This window comes from Enhydra lutris, unplaced genomic scaffold, assembly GCF_002288905.1.
Source record: "Enhydra lutris kenyoni isolate GAN:26980312 unplaced genomic scaffold, ASM228890v2 scaffoldscaffold12, whole genome shotgun sequence".
NCBI lineage: Eukaryota > Metazoa > Chordata > Mammalia > Carnivora > Mustelidae > Enhydra > Enhydra lutris.
This window is the reverse complement of record NW_019154096.1, coordinates 64,876,725-64,890,011: the sequence shown is the minus strand read 5'-3', so window position 1 is coordinate 64,890,011 and position 13,287 is coordinate 64,876,725. Positions and strand designations below refer to the sequence as shown.

The 13,287-nt window shown below is 56.8% G+C and overlaps 1 protein-coding gene across 9 annotated transcripts in view; it reads left to right on the top strand.

The window, feature by feature from the left end:
• LOC111144838 (actin filament associated protein 1 like 2) overlaps positions 1–13,287 on the top strand; it is a 97,050-nt gene that overhangs the window by 71,957 nt on the left and 11,806 nt on the right. For 5 of the 9 annotated variants that reach the window (XM_022499360.1, XM_022499368.1, XM_022499364.1 and 2 more), the window contains 5 exons: positions 1,675–1,765; positions 7,339–7,544; positions 8,719–8,898; positions 11,258–11,347; positions 12,672–12,756. In XM_022499360.1, coding sequence (XP_022355068.1) covers positions 1,675–1,765; positions 7,339–7,544; positions 8,719–8,898; positions 11,258–11,347; positions 12,672–12,756 — 652 coding nt within the window. Of the gene's footprint in view, positions 1–1,674; positions 1,766–4,344; positions 4,429–7,338; positions 7,545–8,718; positions 8,899–11,257; positions 11,348–12,671; positions 12,757–13,287 lie in introns of all 9 variants that reach the window. The other 4 variants (XM_022499367.1, XM_022499365.1, XM_022499362.1 and 1 more) reach the window with 1 other exon arrangement.

Below are 13,287 nucleotides of genomic sequence, written 5' to 3'. Positions count from 1 at the left end.
CCCCTCCCCCGCCCCAGGTCTTGGATGGCCCCCAGAAGTTGACGACAGCCTCCTTGTGCTTGATACGGGCCAGGGGCTGCAAAACCCTGTCATGTTTTGTCTCAGGGAACCCATCAAGACAACCCTGGTTTTATTCTTGTCTTACAGGGAGAGAAAGAGAGAGAGAGAGGGCGTCATATCCTCACAGTTCAATATTTGGAGTCTTACAGCCCTGATCGAAACCAAGTTCTACTTGCTGCAAAGTCCGTATGAACAGACTCTAGACACCAGCCCGCACTCAGCTCTGGGATGCTGGTTTTGCTGAAGCAGCCGCAGGGGCCTTGCCCTGCCCTGGAGGAGGCTGGGAGTGGGCACTCTTGCATTCCCTGCTGAGTACTGTCCCACAGGGACCCCAGCCCAGGCTGACTGCTCGCCTAGCAGCTCCCGGGCTGAGACCAGGGCAGCTATCTCCGTCATAGATCCCTCAAAGAAACTCATTTTCAGAGGCTGGGGTTTCTGGATCCTCCCTTTCTCCTGCCAGTAGGGCAGGGAATCCTTTAAGACCCAGAGGTCCCTCTGAGCCCAGGGCCCCGTGGCGTCTTTCCATTGGCTGCCTTCCTTCCATCTTCTCCCCACCCCCCACCACTTTCTAATGCTTTCACTTGGAGCCCCCCAAATGCCCAGCATAAGGACTCCCCAAAACCAGAAAAACCAGAAGTAGGAATGCACTGCAGACTTTTCCATTTCTGTTCTCTCATTATGAATATTCCCTTAGCCCTCCTGAGGGCTCGCGTGATTCAGGGAGACGTCAGAGACTGGTGGGGATGGATCCTTGTACCTTTATGACCGGCATATAGTAATACTTATGTAACAATCAACTTCGTCTTTTCTCCCCTGCTGTGACTCCTAAGATGAGTTTCATGGTCCAATGCAGGATTTCATGCTCTCCTTCTACATGCCTGCCTATATTCTTTTTTCTTCTCAAATTGTGCTCATTCATCCCTAGACCCCGTAAGAACCTCAGGGTCATCTTCGAGACTCCGCTCAAAGATCGTGTCCTCTAGTTGGTGAATGTTCCCCCACACCATGTGGGTTCCCGCAGAACTTTGACCTTATTTCCTAGAACACAATTCACAATGCACTAGGTTGGAGGCCTTGAACACCCACTACCTAGTTGACTGTCCCCAGGACTGACCCCTCAACATCTGGATGTGTCCCTCACAGCTGGGGTCCGGGAGCTGTCCAGTGTTTCCTGACCGAATGATTGAACTTACTGTAAAAACTTAGGATTTAGAGCCCTGGTCCTCTCCCTACATGTGCATTTCATTAGCCCTTGTCATTTAGGAAGTATATGGTACTTAGAAGCCATAACAGCCCAACACCATCTGGACCCTTATGTGGTTTCTGCATCATGGACACAATGCTGTTTTGTGTGCGTGTTGGGGGGGTTTCAATCTCATTTTGCAGAGGAGAATGCTGAGACTTGGCAAGGTTAAGCACCACGTCCAAGGCCCTTCACTGGAAGCAAACCCGTGGACGTGGTGGCTGATGGGAGCCGTGGCATTCCATGGTCTCCCTCCCGACTGGGCATCTTTTTTTTTTTGCTTCTAGACTTCCCTCCTTCCACCCAAAGGGTTAATGCCAAGTCCTTCTCAGTGTATCGTATCTGAAAATGTTTATTTGTTCATTCCACAGATTCCAGAGCGGAAACAGCTCTCTATCCCAAAGATCGAGTCTCCAGAGGGTTACTATGAAGAGGCTGAGCCGTACGACGCATCCCTCAATGGTACATCCTGGGCCAGGGCTGGGGCTCGGAGGGGGCGACCGCTTCTTGCACAGATGCTAGTGCTGGACACAGAGGACGGCCTGGGCTGCCCTTTCCAGAGAGTCTGGCTGGAGTTGAGAACTGGCTGCAGAGCCTTGGACCTCTGCTCTGTGGAGAGCTGAGCAGTACTGCAGACCCTGACCTGCCTGTAAGAAGGGGCTTAGGATGGCCCACAGTCAGCTGCTTTACTGTGTCTAATCCTTTCGCTCTTCCTGCCGGACACTCGAACAGTGCTGAGCACAGAAATGAGATGGAGGAGAGGCGTGTTGGCCCAGGGGTGCTTGGAAGCAAAGAGAGTGTGGTCAGGCTGAGTCAGAGCCCGTTCCAGGGTGGCTTTCATTGGACTCATAGTTAACCGTGCTCACTCTGTCTTCCAAGCATGCTTCCATGAGTCAGGAGCTCAGGAGAGCCTAGAGTCACAGCATTTAGATTCCGTGAGGAGAGACAGACAACAGGTAAACCTAGGCTGTGTCAGGGGATGGGTGAGTGTTAGTTAGGATGGAAAACACAGGGCCTAGTTGGGGTGGGAGAGGGTGTTCTCAGGTATGGAGGGGCTCTCTGGTAGCATGACCTTGAGCTGATTCCTGAATGAAGTGGGCCATGGGCGAGGGCAGAGACCTGCTGGAAGAACTTCCTAGACTGCACAGCACTTGCAGACCTCCTGAAGCAGGAGGGCTCTCGGCATGCCTAGGGAGCAGCAAGGAGGCCAGTGGGGCCGGAGCGAGGGGAGAGATGAAGGTTGGCGACCAAGGGGTCAGCCTCAGGCCACGGGAAGGACTTTGGCTTCTTTCTGACGAGAGTGCAAGCCACTGGGAGGTTACTTAGTGACTGACCCCTGTACCACAGGGACAGGGCTCACGCTGGACCCCTCTGTCTTCGGCCAGTTGTGCTCAGCCTGGGCAAGTCAGATCAGAAGTGCTCCTGGGGTAGGGATTCAATAGCACAGAAAGGCCCCACAAATTCTGGAAGAGAGAGTGTGTTGTGGCCCGCGCACCCAAGCAGCTGGATTCTGGTCCCCTCACTCTGCCCTTCTTAACCTCAGTCGGCTTCCTTCCTTGGTGAGTGAAAGGTCTTTGAAAGCATAAAGCAGTTTGCCCATGTAAGAGGCGAGGGTCCGTGGTGTAGGAATGAGCTTGGCCGGGGAGGGGCGCTGCTGGCTCCGTAAAGAGCAGGACCGAAGAACACAGGGGACCAGACCCTTGGAGTCACGTCAGATCCTTCTTTCTTCACACTTTACCTACTGCCTCCAGCCCCAGGAACTGTGTGGGAGGTGAGGACCTGTTTGGAGTGAGGTTATTTTATTCTGGGAGGCCAGCTTTGTGGCCAGACCTCGCTTCGCTTGAACCCACTGAGCGTGTGGGATGTTGCCGAGTCCCCGACAGGGCCGTGATTTCAGACCAAGGTGAGGGTGTGGCGCTGCTGTCTGGATGCCTCTGGAAGGCGGAAGCTGTGACTCAGCATGGCGGGTACCTCCATGGTCTTAAACCCTGCTCTCCCGGGTGTGGCCCGAGCCAGCCGGGGCCTGCATCCCAGACACTCCCGGGGGCCTGTTTGTGGGGCACACACTTCATCCCATCGTAAACAAGTGGACTCAAGCTTCTCGGCATTTGTCCCGGACGTGAATTCATGTTGCTTTTAGCTGGGACTGGGGTGTCCCTGTGAGGAGGTGGGTAGCGAGCTGTCAGCTGCCTTTCCTGTTCTGCCAGGACAAGGACCGAGGATGACTTGGAGAGACTTGGTCACATGGGCCACCAAGGGAGGGCTTCACCCATGTTTCCCGCCGGCCTGCCCTTGGTTCCTGCGTGTCCCCTGGCCAGCCCCCCCTTCCCCCGCCATCAGTTGCTGGAGCTGGTCACGGCAGGAGGAATGGCCTTCGGCCACCAGCGATGTGTAGACTTCCCACAGGAGACCAGTTGCCCAGCTGCTTGTCCCCACACTGCTCTCAAGGACCAGGCCCCTCTCTCCAGGTGCAAGTTGAGTCCGCGCCCTGACGGCCCGTGCCAAGGGGAGGGCCAGTCCGTCGTGCGCGAGAGGTCAGCTGCTTGGCTGTGATGTCTCGTGCTGGGCTCATGTCAGCTCCTGGAACAAATAACCCTCTTCCCAGTGCATAGTTACACGACACGAATCTCTTTCTCATGAGCAGTTCAGTGTGGGTGTTACTGGTCAGTGGGGAGCTTAGGCTCCTAAAGGTGTGGGCTCGGCTACCCTCTAAGGCCACGGAATCCTCTGCAGAGAGCAAGCGGAGAACCCCTGCGTGCTTCTTAAAAGTTCCAGCCTGAAGTGACTTTTACCCACATTGCACTGGTGACTGGAGTCGTTACATGGTCATCTCTGGAGGGGTGGGGGCTGGGAAACGAACCGGCTGGGGCCAGTCCCAAGAAGCCCACACCTCTGGTGGGAAAGTCCTCGCTTCCAGGGGACAGGCAGCCATGGGGTCACATCTGGGTTCCTCTGTGTCTCTCTCTGCGCTTGGGTCTGTCCCTCTCTTCACCTTGTCTCTCTCCATCTCACCTTTCTCTGTGCTTCTGGATGTCACACAGGTCACTCTGGCGGATTTTCCCCCACTGGAGTCCCCAGATGGGTGCAGGTGCCTGAGGGAGTCATTTACGCCACGATCACCTTGGGTACTGTTTGTCCCCAGAGCTGGAATGCCTCTGTCTTTGTGCCTGCTGCCTGGCTCTCGGAGATGGGAAGCATGCCCATGGGTGGCCTCTGATCTCTTCCCAGCCTTGTGCATGGGTCCTGCATGTGCACACGTGTCTCGCCCTTCCAGAAGGAGAGGCTTGCTCCACCTTCCACAGACCTCTGCTGGTGGCATCCGAAGGCGTGAATGCCTGCACGGGTGCAGGACCAGAGGGCTGCGTGGTGGTTCTGCCCTCTGTTCCCAAAGACCACCAGCAGCACATGGGGCGGGGGGTCCCACCCAGGGATGCAGAAAGGGGATGGAATACCGTGAGCCTCCTGCCTTTCACTCCTCTTCATCCTGGACCCCTGGAAGCCATGTATCTGTCTTGCTTTCTCGGCCCTGCTATGATCGCTCTTAGAGATAAATAAACTGACAGTACCTTTTCCCAAGTGTCCCCGAAGCTACTCCAGGTGGTTTGAGGTAACTGGGATTGGCTGTTTCTTCTCAGCTTCCCCACAGCCCTCTGGAGGTGGATGGGCCGGTGTTAGAATTTTCCACGGATGCCTGGGCCATCCCCAGAAGCACCAACAGTGGGGGAGGTTGGTCAACGTCTTCCTGCTAAACTCTGCGACCTCCCTCCATTAATTTTTTGTTATGAAGGGAGGCATCCCGATGACATTGCCTCGTCCTTCTGATTTCCCTTAGTGAATAGATTATACCATATGGACAAGGAGGACTTTCTGTTTTTTAATAAAATCCCCCAGCTCCCAGCACCGGATCAGATCAGCTCTACTTGAGGTTGTCCTGCTGCCTCCCAGCACCGATCCGTCCGCACAGGGAATTTTTTTTTTTTTTTTTAAGATTTTATTTATTTATTTGACAGATAGAGATCACAAGTAGGCAGAGATGCAGGCAAAGAGAGAGGAAGGGAAGCAGGCTCCTGCTGAGCAGAGAGCCCGATGCGGGGCTTGATCCCAGGACCCTGAGACCATGACCTGAGCCGAAGGCAGAGGCTTTAACCCACTGAGCCACCCAGGCGCCCCCCACACAGGGAATTTTAACTGTGTCTCGTCCCTCCCCATCCTCCTTACCGAGCTGCACACTAGCGGTCAGAGCTCCTGGCGATCGTGGTGGCTTGGCCTGCCCCGAAGTGCATGCATCCCGCCATCTGGGATGACTGTGAATGGCCCTGGAATGAACATCTGGATGCATGTACACCCCTCCCCACACCCCGGTTTCCTAGGATGGACTCCCAGGACTGGGGTAACTGGGTCAAGGGTAGGGGTGTGTTTACAGCTCTCACAGCAATGCGCTGCTGCCATGTTTTCTGAGAGGTTCGTGTGTGTTTCCGATACTACGAGCAGCAGGAGAGTTTGGGTCCCCCGTTGGCTACGCCTCTCCTCCCCATCTTTGCTCATTTCATGGGCGTGAGATCAGGAGCTCGTGCAACTTTTCTGTTAAGCTGTGAAGGGGAGTGGCACCACACTGCTGCGAAAGCTGATACTAAAATATGGGAAGTGTTACTGTTTGAAATAGTGAAACACCTTCATTGGCCCTGGAGCTAGGCTGACCATGGCACCCGCCTCCTTCTGGTTTTCTATATTCTAAGTCAAATGTGGTTGTCTTCCCAGTGCAGAGAGGAGAAGGGGCTTCTGCAGAAGGGAAGGGTGAGGGCCCATGGGCTGACTTTTTTCTGAAGGGGATCGGAGGGAAGGATAGAGAAGGCGCGTTCACCCTGACTCAAGGGGATGGAACAAGTCTGTGGATGTCACAGGGAAGTAGCTGGCAGCCGGACTTTCTGTTAGAGCTACCCGGTCAGAGAAGGAGGTAGCCAGTGATCAGGAGGTAGTGAGCTCTCCATCCAGAGGGAATTCAACCAGAGGCTGGAGCAGCAGCAAGGTTTCCACAGCCAGGATTCCTGTGTTGAGCCAGGGGGGTAGACCAGGGATCCCGAGGTTCTCTTTTCTCCATGTCCTGCTTTTCAGGGTTTTACTGATTTACTTTTTTCTTCACCTTGTTTTGGTTGGCCCTAAACAGCAGAACGAGGCCTGGAGAACAGAGCAACTCTTGCAGGGTGCCGTGGAGGGGTGGGAGGGAAGAGAAACTGAGGCACAGGGGGCATGCACAGAACGGAACACAGTTCACGCCTGGTGGGCTCTGGGATCCTCTTGGACAGAACAAACACATGGGGTTGGCTGGTTGCTGGAGGTGGAGGAGGGGTCGGAGGTGGAAACCAGAAGGGGCTGTCTGTGCTGGGCGGTGTGCAGGGGTGGGAGAGCAAGTGGAGTCTGGGGAGGCCGACAGTGGGTTGGGAAAAGGGCTGTGACCAAGAGGGATGGCCACTTTCGCCACAGAGCCATTTCCTGCTGTGGTTTATCTCACCTGAGGAAACTGCAGCCCCTCCCCGGGGACAAAACCAGGGATGGAGCCAGCCACACTGTGGGAGGCCTACCATGTGCCCAGCTCGGGCTCAGATGGTGGCCCCTTCCTCTGAGCACCCCCCACCCCCAGGAGCCAGGCTCCCCCCACTGCTTAATCCCTCGGGTGATGATACAGAGGCCCCCAGGCGGGACAGGCCTTGTCGAGTATGGACAGTCACCTGTGCGCCTCATCGTGTCTGAAATTTCTATGGAGCCTGGGAGGAGATTTGAGGAGGAAAAGGGAAACGCTCCTGGTTTGGGTGATTTGTGTCTGTGGCCAGAAGTGGCATCCACGAAGGTTCATGGAGGGGGCTTGGGGGCCGGGCCTGCCCCGGTCTGTGGCTGGTGGCTGTCAGTCTGCTTCAAGGGCACAGGGAGGCAGGAGCCATGTGGCCTGGAGGCCCCTGGCTGTCCCTATCTCCTGCCCTTCCCCCTAGACCAAGGTCCCCTGCCCGGTGGGGTCCTGACCGCGTGGGTCTTCCTTGCAGAGGATGGAGAGGCGGTGAGCAGCTCCTACGAGTCCTATGATGAAGAGGAAAACAGCAAGGGCAAGTCGGCCCCCTACCAGTGGCCCTCGCCTGAGGCCAGCATCGAGCTGATGCGTGACGCCCGCATCTGTGCCTTCCTGTGGCGTAAGAAGTGGCTGGGGCAGTGGGCCAAGCAGCTCTGCGTCATCAAGGACACCAGGCTCCTGGTCAGTTGGGCTCCTGTCATGTTCCCGTCTTCTCTCTTTGGGGGGAGTCGGGGAGATGGACCCTGATACCAGGTGGCTGGAGCTGTTTCTATCTGGAGGCTTTCTCCCCTCCCTAACCTGAAACGCTATGCCAAACATCCTGTGGCTGGATGAGTGTGCTGCTGCTTAACTAAGAAAGTCTCCTGGTTTTCATAGGTCTCTGCAGGGGGCTGGGACCACCATCCCCTGCCCCCAGTTCTGTCACATAGATGCGGTTTCTGGGAATCTTGTCCCCTGGTCTGAGGGCTCATTCTTCCTCACATGCTGACCCCTGGCCGTTTGGGGCAGAGCCTGCTGCCTGGTCAGGGCTCTCCCTACCCGGGTTCTGGCTGCCACATTCAGCTGTCACAATGTTAGAATCAGAGGCGTTGTCTCAGAAGTCATGGTATTTTGAGACACCGATTATAAGTCAAAACGCATAAAGGAATTGGAAGATAGCGCTCTGACCACAGCCCTGTTTCCTCTTTTTCTAAATTACAATTCAGTTTTATGTCCTCATTTGAAGTGCCTTGGAGTCATTACGATCACACTTTCTTCCCGGGTCACATCACGCTGTGCTCGGCGCAGACGTTCTTTCTGGGAATCCCGTTCCGCAGTCCTCTGACGGCTCCCGTTAGACCCGTGACAGACAGGGGCAAAGTGTTTTGTCTGGGAGGGGAAGCGAGTCTCTTTCTTTTTTGCTGCAAATCATTTTCCTACCTAAGCAGCTAATGAGCTTGGGGTTCGTTCCCGATGCACCCCTTCCTGGGGGTGGTAAGTGAGAAAGGCGGACAGGTGGGGAAGCGGGAAGAGTGAGTTCAGCCTGCAGGTATGAGAGTGGGCTGCGGGAGATGACTTCCTGGAGCTCGCCGAGGCCTGCAGGGACCTAAGAGCAGCCTGGGTAAGCAGGGTGGGCAGGCATCCCTGGGCGAGGCTGGCAAGGAAGAGGCATGAGGGACAGGGGATGATCTGCATGGTCACTTGGACACCAAGGACAATAGCTACTGATATCGGGGACCACGTTTCTGCACCTTTGGTTTGGCTGGGGAGAGCCCAGAGCTTGGGGGGTCCCGCTGTGCCACTGGCCCCCCTCTGCAGGACCCGGCCAGGCCTGGTGCTCCTGGCAGAGCGGCACAGCGTCTCTCTTCCCTTTTAGTGCTACAAATCCTCCAAGGACCACAGCCCGCAGCTGGACGTGAACTTGCTGGGCAGCAGCGTCATCCACAAGGAGAAGCAAGTGCGGAAGAAGGAGCACAAGCTGAAGATCACGCCCATGAACGCCGACGTGATCGTGCTAGGCCTGCAGAGCAGGGACCAAGCGGAGCAGTGGCTCAGGGTGAGGGTGGCCCCGGGCTGGCGGGGACACACGCCTGCTCCCCTGCGGGGCTCCCGGGCGCTCCTCATTCTGGCGCCCTGGCTTTTTCTAAAAGGGATGACCCGGCAAGGGCAAAGGATCTCTGGTCCTTCAGACTCTCAGGGCGCCTGTGTTCTTGGTGGTAGCAGTCAGGCCTAACGGAAGGGCACAGCACTCTGCTGCTAAGCCCGGCCTTGGGCTCTCCCTGAGACTCCTTCGCCCTTTGGCTGCTGGAGAGGCATCGCCAGCCTCCTTAGGAAAGGTGACTAGACGGCAGAGTCACTTGTAAAGCACTTACCACCAGCCATGTACTTGTTGCCAGCGGAACTCATCTGACCACACGGGGGGTAGCCTCCCCATGTCAATATCACCGTTTCACAGGGGTGCTGATTAAAGCTCAGAGTTGACCCATCAAGGTCACCTGGCAAGGGAGTGGCAGCCTCGGGTTTCAAACCCACGACTGTCAGACCACAGCCCTGTGTGTCCTACCATCCCACGTGCAGATGGTCAGGTTGGCCCGCAGGTACACAGTACGGCCCCAGCGATGATGAAGCCTGGCATGCCCCATGTTAAAGAGAAGTTTGGCCATTCTGGAAGGTATAAGGTTGGCACCAGGAAGGGGCCCCCGGTTGCAGAGGGATGTCCAAAGCCAGCAGGACCCCTGGTGAAGCCAGACTGAGCCAGAGAGTTCCCTTCCTTCCTTGGTTCCTGCTGCCCCCTCCTCCATCACGGCTCTGGATCTGCTCTCTAGCCCTGTCTGCCTGTGCACACACACAAGTACTTGCATACACTCACACGCACATGCACTTGTAGACGGACAGACACCTGTAGGCACCTGTACACGCACACGTGCGCACGCACACGCACCCACATACACACACGCTCCTGTTCCCAGTTCCCAGGGCAGCTCCTCTGCCGCTCAGACCTTCCTGTCCTTCCTCTGACCCCCCACTGTCCCTCCCCTACTCACACGCCCTCCTCCTGAGACCCCCCTGCTGCCGCTTTCAGAAGGTACAGCCGCTGGGCCCCGCACAGAGGCGTTCTTCCTCCCTGGTCAGATGAGCACAGAGGCAGGCCTGGCTGCAAAGGGCCTGACTCCCAGGACTTGCCCCCTCCTGTGGTTTGGCAGGACTGGTGAGCCTGTGTGACCGCTTGCAACCACCTACACATATCTGTTTTGTTAAACCCACCTACCTTTCCTGGCCTCCAGGTCCCAGCGCCATGTAATCACGCCTGCGCCCACAGGGCAGGACAGGTGGATGGCTGTGGGTGGGAAATGCGGAGTATGGGACAAGGGCCCTGGGAAAAGAAAGCACAGGCAGGACTCTCCCAGAGAAGCCCTCAAGCCTGGATTCCAGGTTTCGCGTGCTTCGCCCACCGAGGGTGTTGGCATTTCCAGGCCCCGGCTCATGAGGATGGTACCTTCATATGCAAGTTCCCACAGCCACCCTTGGCGCAGGTGTGGCCCCAGGTGGTGACCACAGTTGCGGCCCCAGGGTCACGTAGCTGGTGGGCTGACTGTGGTCTTCCCGCAGCACCCTGTTGCGTGCTCCGGGGTCCGGACCTGGAGTCCGTCTATGAAGTGAGACCTGCCCTCTGTTTCCCCATCCCCGTAGCCATTCTTCTTTGCTTCTTTGGCTTTTCTACCTTTGAACTTGTTTCCACAAAGTGCTCTAAGCAGAGACTGAGAAGGAGGGTCTGTGAAAGAGCTCTTGTTGAATCCAGCGGGCTCCGGATGGGCAGTGTGTGTGTGTGTGGCTGTCCAAGGTGGTTGCCCTCTGCTCAGTGTGGCCAGAGCATCCTCTGACCCGTGGACCCCCAGCCCAGGCCCCTGGGTGCTGGTGAAAAGGCTCTTCCTGGAGTAGGGTGGGGTGGGAGCCCCACTTCTGGAGCAGCGGGAGGCTCTCCGCAGCAGACTCCACGGCCCCGAAAAGCTGGGGGGGAGGGGCTTTGGCAAATGCCATCTTCATCATAGCCACAGCTGAGCAGCCTTCCCCACCCAGGATGAGGGCACGGAGGGGCCTCGCAGAGCTGAGGGCTGGCAGCTCCGGCCATCTTCCAGCTTTGCTGTAAAGCATCCCCCCTGCCCTGCCCTTCCCTGCCCACCCCCAGAACACATGGGGGTCTGCAGGAGAGGGGGCCAAGGGAACAAGCCTCCCCCCAGCAGCCTGCCCAGTCCCCAGCCAGGTGCTGCGGCGGGGGAGGGAGAGTCGCTATTCCTCGGCAAGCGGGCGTCCCCTCTCTCACCTCCACCACGTGCCCTGACCCCAAGGGGCTCTCGCAAGGTCTGGCTGTGGTCCAGGCTGAAAGACCTCCGCGGATGGCTTCTGTCTCCCTTCAGGTCATCCAGGAGGTGAGTGGCCTGCCTTTAGAAGGAGCGTCCGACGGAAACCAGTACAGCCCAGATGTCCAGCGCCTGAACTGTCAGAAGGTAAGCCTCTATCCTGCCTGGAAGAGAGTTCAATTCTCTGCCTTCTCTGTAAAAATTAGAAGTATGAGATGGAGATCTTTGCTTTGCACCAGCCCCATGAGTAAGAGACGTACAAAGCTTGGATAAGGCCAATAGCTTCAGGTAGAAAAGCTGACTTTGATACTCTTGCTCGGGTGCAGGAAGCTTTATTGAACCGAGGTCAGCATGCCCCCCATTCTTACACAGAGAAATTCATGGTAGGAGGCCTTTCTTTCGCACTGACTCCTGGTAAAGCTTCAGGGCTGGGAGAACTGCCCCCATGTTGATTCCAGCTAAAGGGCTCTGTTGCTCATTTTCCTGGACCTGGGGGGCCGGGTGCTCGTGGAAAGGAGGGCTGTCACCTATAGCTTCACATTCCAGGTCCCAAGTATCTGTAAACGGGTACTCTGAAGCCTGGGAGTGCACAGAGCAGAGCGTCCCTGGGCCTCACCCTGGGCTCCTTGGCCCTGGCAGGGAAGAAGGCAGAGGGTCCCAAGATGTCTCAAGCAGGGAGTCCAGAAGGCACAGGTCCTCCCTCACGGAGTTCCCTGGCCAGGTCTAGCCGTCTTTGAGCCCCCGCCTCAGCCCAGGCCTGTTGGCTGGGAGTCCCTCCGCCTGTTTCCCGGAGGTCTGGATGAAGTCATTTTCTGAGAGAAGCTAGGTTGGAACTTTCTGAGTGCTTCCCCTTCTAACAGCAGCCACCACGCCCTTCTAGAAACTCCTAAGTACCCTAACAGCCCTGGGGGGTGTAGACGGGGATATTATCCCTGTTTAAACACATGCACAGCAGGGCCCAGAAGGGCTTATAAGTGGGGCACCTGGTCTGGATGGAGAGTGCTCCAGCCAGGGCTCCAATCTCGGTCTGACCCTGTGTAGACAAGCGGGCCTTTCTCAGGAGCCTGATGTGTGCGTCGTGCCGTCAGTTCTTGAAAGCTTCCCTCATGCCTGGGTGATTCCCAGCCTGGCGGTCAGCTCCAATAGGGATGAGAACTCTAAGCACCCCCTCCCCCGGGCTGGCCACAGGGTTGCTCTCCCAGCAGGCTGAGGAGGCATCTTGAGAACTTGTGTACTCAGATGTGTGGTGGCCCAAAGAAGAGGGTCGTCTCCAGGATGGGGCTGGGAAAGGGAAGGCAAAGACAGGTCCCCCAGAGAGCCCGAGGGAAGCCTGGCGGATGGGCCATCAGGGACCCGGACTCTGCAGTGACCCCTGGCCTACATCTGAACGCTCTGAGTTTCCCATACGTTGTGATCCCTGAGGTAACCGTTCCCAGACAAGATCACCCACTTGTCCCCCTCTTTTCCGCAGCTAGATATAACGGAGAAGTACCTGTCAGCCCCGGAATACGGAAGCTCCATAGAAGGCCACACTGAGGTCCCAGAGGCCAAAGATGGTACCAGCGTTTGTGGCCGGCAGCCTCGGCTTGGGCGGGGGTTGGCGTCCCGGGCTGTGCGACGTGTCTGTCAGGCTCAGTGCTGATGGGTTCTAACGGCTGCTTACAACACGACTCCAACTTATAAACCGCTTGGAAATAATACAGCTGATAAAGCCAAGAGAAAGGGGGAGATGGGCAGATCGAGGTCAAGTTTTATGAATTGCCGGGGGGTAGAATAGTCTTGCGTGTCTTCTTGTTTGCGGACCCTGGACCCAGTCGCTTAGAGCCAGTACAGTCAGAGGAGGTGCTCCAGAGCCGACACCGGCTGTGTGGGGCGCCGGGCTGGCTCAGTCGGTGGAGCCTCCAGAGCATGGTCTGGGTTCAGGTCATGACCTCAGGGTCGTGGGATCAAGCCCTGCGTTGGGCTCCCTGCTCAGTGGGAAATCTGCTTGGGATTCTCCCTCTCTCCCTCTGCCCTTCCTGCCTGTGCTGTTTCGCTCCCTCCCTCTCTCTCTCTTTCTCAAATAAATCTTTTTTTAAAAAATAGAA